The 7,614-nt window shown below is 38.6% G+C and overlaps 1 protein-coding gene across 1 annotated transcript in view; it reads left to right on the top strand.

Annotated features, from left to right (window-relative positions):
* Scrg1 (stimulator of chondrogenesis 1) overlaps positions 1 to 7,614 on the top strand; it is a 28,553-nt gene that overhangs the window by 18,653 nt on the left and 2,286 nt on the right. Inside the window, exon 2 of the mRNA XM_008847137.1 lies at positions 6,712 to 6,964. Coding sequence (XP_008845359.1) covers positions 6,726 to 6,964 — 239 coding nt within the window. The 5' untranslated portion in view covers positions 6,712 to 6,725. The remainder of the gene's footprint in view (positions 1 to 6,711; positions 6,965 to 7,614) is intronic.

Raw genomic sequence — 7,614 nt, 5'->3', positions numbered from 1 at the left:
AATTAAGGAAAGGCATGGTGGTGGAAAGGAGGAGTGGGTATGGATTTGATCAAAACACCTATATGCATGAATGAAATTCTCAATAAATTATTTATTTAAAATAAATAAATAAAAATTTTAAAACAAAAAACTATACAAAAATTTCAATTTTAGTATATATGCTGGTTTTAATTTTATTTTTTATGTATATGAGTGTACTGTCTGCATGTGTGTAAGTACATGTGTATCATGCAATGCCACAGAGGACAAAAGAAGATGTTGGGTCCCCTGGAACTGGAGTTATGGATGGATGTTAGCCGACATCTGGATGCTTGGATTCAAAACTGGCTCTTCTACAAAAATAGACAGTGCTTTTAACTGGTGAACCATCCTTCCAGACCCACATGCTATTTCCATTCATTTATTTATTTTTTATTTTATGTATATGAGTGTTATGCTGCATGTGTATAAGTGCAACCATGTTTTGCAGTGCCCAAGGAGGACAGAAGGTATCAGACCCCTGAAACTGCAGTGTTATGCCTGCATGTAGGCAGGTGCACCCGCGTTGTGCAATGCCCACGAGGACAAAAGAGGCTGTCAGATCCCCTGGAACTGGAGTTACGGACAGTTGTTAGCTGCTATGTGGGAGCTGGGATTAGAACCCAGGTCTTTTGCAAGAACAACCAGTGCTCTTAACTGCTAAGCCATCTCTCCAAGCCCCACATGCTGTTTTTTTGTTTTGTTTTGTTTTGTTTTTTTAAGAAAAAGACAGGATCTTACTATGTTTTCTGCTTGGCCTAGAACTTGCTATGTAGACAAGTCTGGCCTTGATGTCTTGATTTGTCTGCCTTAGCCTTCCAAGGGCTGCACAGCCATGCCTAAGCAACAATCCAATTTACCAAAAAATGATCAGTAGTTAAATATATTCTTTTCTACTATTACATTTATTATTCATTTATTTATGAGGTGGTCAGAGGACAACTTCAAGAGTCAGTTCTCTCCTACCATGAGGGTCGAACTCAGACCATCAGGCTTAGCAACAAGTATCTTTATCTGCTGAGTCATGTTACCAGCCCTTACACATATTCTTCACCAAAGAAAACACACCAGGAAAAATTAGCATATGAAGAGACTCAGCATCACTAAAACGTAAGAAATATACAACCACAGTGAAGCACCATCATATATATGATAGAATACCTATGAAGAAAAAATGACCACAACGGATATTGGAGATCATGTAGAAACTGCAGCTTTCATGCGCTGCTACTGGAAATGTGAAAAGGTATAAAGGCTTTGTAAAAAGAATTGAATAGGGCTGGAGAGATGGCTCAGCGGTTAAGAGCACTGGTTGTTCTTGCAGAAAACCTGGGTTCAAATCCCAGCACCCACATGGCAGCTAACAAATGTCCGTAACTCCAGTTCCAGGGGATCTGACAGCCTCTTCTGTCTTCATGGGCATTGCACAACACAGATGCACTTACCTACATGCAAGCATAACACTCATACACATAAAATAAAAATAATAAATAAAATATTTTTATAAAAAATAAATTAAAAAATTTTAAAAAGAAGAACTGAATAGTTTCCTTACAAGTTAAAATATACTGGAGCCGGGGAGATAGCTCAGTTGGTGAAGTACTTGCTATGACAGCATGGTGACTTGAGTTTGAACCAGAACCCATGGGGGGCAGGGAGAATGGGGCAGGCATGATGGTGTGTGCTTGTAATCTCAGCACTGGGGAGTAGAGATAGGAGGATCCCTGGGGCTCACTTGCCAGCCAACCTAACCTAAAATGTAAGCTCCAGGTCCCAGTAAGAGATCCTGTCACAAAAAGCAAAGTGGAGGAATGACACTGAGGTTGACCTTTGGTCTGTACACACACACACACACACACACACACACACACACACACACACACACATTAAAATATACGTACTACCATCCAACCTAACTATTCCACATGTACATATTTGCCTGAGTAATAAATGCCCTGATCTTACAAAGACTTGTACAGAAGTGTTCTCAATAGTTTTATTATAATTGTCCCAAACTGAAAATGACCCAAACATTCAATAACATGTGAGTGGATAGACAATGTACAGTACTTGAAATGGAATACTTCTCAACAATACAACATATAAATCTCAAGATTAATGTACTGAGTTTTGAAATAACCCTCATAAAAGAGTACAGATGCTGTAATTCCATTAATATAAAATTCTAGACTATGACTATTATTCTGTAATTGCTGGGGTGGGGTGGATGACAAGGAGGGATGGAAAATTAAAGGGTATGGGGAAATTTATTGTGGTGATGCCTTCCTGGAAAATACACATGCCAAAACTTAACTATAAACTTTAAGTATTTGCAGTTTATTGTATGTTAATTTTGCTTCAAAAAATCTGTAAAATTTTTTTTATCTGATGAGTAGGGCCTATCTAATTCTACATGAATTTTTCTTTAAAGCTTAATGACTGTGATTATTTCTGCCACATAGTAAATGTTCAGTATGTAATAGCTTCAGTCTTCTTGAATATTAAACTGAAAAAAAAGTCAGAAGATGTGTGGTTTTGTTTTAAGTATCATATCTCATGGGTACTAAAGAAGGCCTTAATCTGAAGTAACTGAAAATGAGAACCTCATAAAATTAATTTTTAAAATTTTATTTATTATTTTCATTTTTTATGTGTATGGGTATATTGCCTGCATGTGTTTAAGTGCACCCATGCCATGCAATGCCCACAGAGGTCAGAAGAGTGTGTCGGATCCCTTGGAGCTGGCATTATGGATAGTTGTTAGCCACCATGTGAGGGCCGGGAATCAAACCTGGTCTTCTGCAAGAGCAGCCAGTGCTCTTAACTACTGAGCCATTTCTCCAATCCCAATAACAGGAAAAAAAAATTGGTATGAAAGTGAAAAGAGGACAACTTGGAAAAGGGAGGATACAAGGGAAAAAGAGATGGAGGAGACTCCACAAAATAAATTATGTATGAAAATGAAATCCATTACTTTGTATGTTCATTAAAAAACAAACAAATACGGAAAAGTGCATTCAAAGAGAAGTTCCCTTTATCTACCCTTCCCTCTTTCTATGTTAGGAAACATATGCTGTACAGGTCAGCAAAATGAAATGTGAACAGTTATGGATTCTAATTCTGAATCCTGCACTATTTTCCTTTATTATTTTTTCTTTACTCCAACCAGCTCCATTTTCTTCAGGTCTGATATAGAAACTAAAGTCTCATTACATACTTGATGAATATTCTATAGTCTTAGATAAACACTGAAAGAATTATCTCTTGGAAGAGGAATTGGATTTGCTGGGTATGGCCCCCAAAGTGCAAATCAGGACTGGTGGGTAGAAGCAAAAAAAAAAAAAATTACAATAAGGAGGGGGGTGTTAGAACTTTATCAGTGGAGTAGATTGACTTAATCAGTGGTGAGTTTCCCATCATAGGTGGTCAAGGTCAGGCTAGATGATTATTGAAAGAGAATTCAAGCCTCCTATTTTCAATCACAATGAAGTAGTCTATGTGAATACAATTTTTTAAAAAGATAAGAATGGATGGAACATTGCAGGAGCCCAAGGACCGGAACACCTGCTGTTGGATAGTGTCTTCCAGACAAGACAGGGAAACTGTACCCATGAAATCCTAACAATATGGTTGCCTAAACAAGACCTGCATAATGACAGCACCAATTAACATGCCCACATGGATGGGGGAAATTTCACAAGGTCCCACCTCTAAATGTAGAGCTAGAAAATCCTTGGTTGCTGAGAGAGGGAGAATCAGCTTTCTCCAGGGATGAGCTCCCGATCAGTTATCCAGTCTCAGTGGTCAGCCCTAAACACATGTGTATACTAGCACCACTAAATGTACTCAGTAGGTTGTTTGTGTGTGTGTGTGTGTGTGTGAGAGAGAGAGAGAGAGAGAGAAAGAGAGAGAGAGAAAGGTTTAAGTACAGGATATTGAGAGTTGGGGGATGTGGGAGGAGTGATGGAGAGAGGGAGGACTGGAAATTATGTAAATTTCCAATACTCACAGATGAAATTCTCAAAAAAATAAAAAATTTAGATGAAAAAAGTCAGCAAAAGAGTTTAGTAAATTAGAAGTCAAAGCTGAATAATGAGGGGATTTGCTAAAGTAGGAACATTAAAAATAATGTTCATGAGCCGGGCGTGGTGGCACATGCCTTTAATCCCAGCACTCGGGAGGCAGAGGCAGGCAGATCTCTGTGAGTTCAAGGCCAGCCTGGTCCACATAGTGAGTTCCAGGACAGCTAGGGCTACAGGGAGACCCTGTCTCAAACCAAATAATAATAATAATAATAATAATAATAATAATAATAATAATGTTCATGAAGTAGAGAATGTAAGGAGTAGGAAGACGTATAGAATGTGTTGACAGAGTTGAAAGAGATAACAGAAGAATCACGGGTTGGTTCACAGTACAAGGACTGAATAAACAATTTTGGAATTGGAAGCCAGTTTTGGAATTGATGGCTCAGTGGTTCAGAGCACTGGCAGCTGTTGCAGAGGACCCGGGTTCATTTCCTAGCACCCACATGGCAACTAACAACCATCTGAAACTTCAGTTACGAGGTGTCCAATGCCCTCTTCTGGCCTCTGCAGGCATTGTAGGATACAAGAGCACTTACATACATGTAGGGAAAACACTCATAGACATAAAAAATAAAAATAAATAAATTTGGAATTGGGAAAATTCAAAAATAATAAAAATTTTGTAGCAAGAATGAATCTATGAATAATTCTAGAATATTTGAATAGAATTGAACTATACATACATTCATAGAACATTATCTGTGAATATTGGCATAAACAATTTTTTGTTTCTGTAAGGGTAGGCTCTAGGTTCTTTGACAGTTCACCGCATTTGATGATGATAGTTCTACAAATTTACCTGGCTTTAAAAGCAGTTGTTCTGCATTGACTATATACAGAAAAATGTGACTTTAGTACATTATTAATGCAGATTCTGTCACCACCAGAGTCTCCCCTCCCTTAGCAGATCTCAATCAATGCTTTTTTCTTCTTAAGCTTTTTTATTTTTATGTGTGTTTTGCCTGCATGTATGTAAGTGTACCACATGTGTGCAATGCATGAAGAGGCCAGAAGAGGGAGTCAGATGCATTGGAGTTGGAGTAATGGACGGTTATTAGACACTGTGTGGGTCTGGGATGTAAACCTGGGTCTTCTGTAAGAGGGACCAATGCTCTTAACTGCTGAGCCATCTCTCTAGCTCCTTTTTCCTTTAAGTGCACGAGTGCACATGAGTGTTTGTGCATGCATGCATGTGTGGGTGTGTGTAAATATGAATACAGGTGTGCATGCTGCAACTCCTGTGTGGAGGTCAGAGGGCAACTTTCAGGAGTTGATTCTTGTCTTCCTTGTTGATGCAGGATATATGTTATTCTTGCTGCTGGGCTGTGTGCTCCACACTAGATGGTCCATGAGCTTCTGGGTGATACTCCTGTCTCCATCTCCCATCTCATCATAGCAGTGCTGGGATTACAGATGTGTGCCACCACATTCACTTTTTAAAAATATTTTATTATTTTTATGTCTATGTGTGTATTGCCTGCATGTAGGTAAGTGCATCATGCAATGCCTGCGGAAGACAGAAGAGGCTATCAGATCCCCTGGAACTGGTGTTACGGACAGTTGTTAGCTGCCATGTGGGTGCTGGGATTCAAACTTGGGTCTTCTGCAAGAACAGCCAATGTTCTTAACCACTGAGCTATCTCTCCAGCCCTGACATTCACTTTTTACATGGGTTCCAGGGATCTAACTCAGGTCCTCAGGCTTGTGTGACTAGTGTCTTTACTGGCTGAGCCACCTCTCTGAACCTCACTCAATATTTTTTAAATGGAACTCAGGCATTTGATTTTAGACAAGTCTTTTAAGGCTTTTTTTTAATTGTAAGTGGTCAGAAAAGTACACTGTGAGAAACACAAAGAGGATCATAGAAAGGATCACTTCCCTGTATCCAGGAGTTTGTATGAATACTACAGAACTTCATGTTCAAATAAAGTCAGTCTTTTAAAAAATAAATGCTGGGGAAGCCGGGGGTGGTGGCACATGCCTTTAATCCCAGCACTTGGGAGGAAGAGGCAGGAGGATCTCTGTGAGTTCAAGGCCAGCCTGGTCTACATAGTGAGTTCCAGGACAGCTGGGGCTACAGGGAGACCCTGTCTCAAAAAGACCAAAAATAATAAATAAATAAATAAATAAATAAATAAATAAATAAATAAATAAATAAATAAATAAAAGACTGGGGCTGGAGAAATGGCTCAGTGGTTAAGAGCACTGGTTGCTCTTGTAGAAGACGCAGATTTGATTCCCAGCATCACATGGTGGCTAACAACTATCTGTAACTCCAGTTCCAAGGGAATCCAACACCTTCTAATTTCCATGGGCATGGCACGACATGGGTGTAGTTACACATATGCAGACAATACACTCATACACATAAAATTAAAAACTAAATAAAATATTTTTAAAAAACAAATACTGACAGCTGGGCATAGTCATGCACACCTTTAATTCCAGCACTCAGGAGGCAGAGGCAGGTGGATCTCTGTGACTTCAAGGCCAGCCTGGTCTACATAGTGAGTTCCAGGCCAGCTGGGGTCTTTTGCCTCAAAAAGACCAAAAAATAAACCAAAAAGCCTCCCAAATGCTGACATACTTTGTTGTTCTACCTCAGGAACAAAAGCCAAAATGAAATTTATGGTACTTATCACCATCGGGCTAACTGTGCTGTTGGGAGTCCAAGCCATGCCTTCGAATCGCCTCTCCTGCTACAGAAAGATGCTAAAAGATCGCAACTGTCACAACCTTCCAGAGGGCAGAGCTGACCTGACCCAGATTGATATAAACATCCAGCATCATTTCTGGGATGGGAAGGGATGCGAGATGATCTGTTACTGCAATTTCAGCGAACTGCTCTGTTGCCCAAAGTAAGGACATAAAATTAGGACATTCATTGCTATGAATATATGTAGAATAAGCCTGTTCAAAAATCATTTAGTACCTTCTGTCATATGTTTTTCCAAACTATTACTTTATAAATAGATATATATACCATGCAGTGTTGGTATGAAGGTAAATTTCCCAATGCTTTCTACACACAAAATTTCAAAATATAGACTTTGAAATGTATATAAATGCATATATGTACTATATGTATCGTGTCCAACTTGCTTTATTATATCGACATTATTTATATTTATTTATGAAGTTCTGTTTCAATTATTTTGTTTTATTTAACATTTTGTTATATATATGACCCAGGGAGACATCACTTGATTTTTTGGAATGTTTTATAAATGCAACATTTATTGAAGGTTTATTAAGTGCTGGTGACTGTAATAAATCTTTCATAGGTATTAATACATTTTATCCACACAATAGACACTCATGTGAGTGTGATGGTACATGCCTTTAATCCCAGCACTTGGGAAGCAAAGGCAGGCAGATCTGTGTGAGTTCCAGGCCACCCTGACTGACCTACGTAGTGAATTCTAGGATAGCCAGGGCTACACAGTTGAGTCCCTGTCTCAAAAAATAATAATAATAAATTAATTTAAAAGAAAAATATATATATATT

Source organism: Nannospalax galili, unplaced genomic scaffold (assembly GCF_000622305.1).
Source record: "Nannospalax galili isolate Female #2095 unplaced genomic scaffold, S.galili_v1.0 scaffold461, whole genome shotgun sequence".
NCBI lineage: Eukaryota > Metazoa > Chordata > Mammalia > Rodentia > Spalacidae > Nannospalax > Nannospalax galili.
This window is presented reverse-complemented; position numbering and strand designations above follow the sequence as displayed.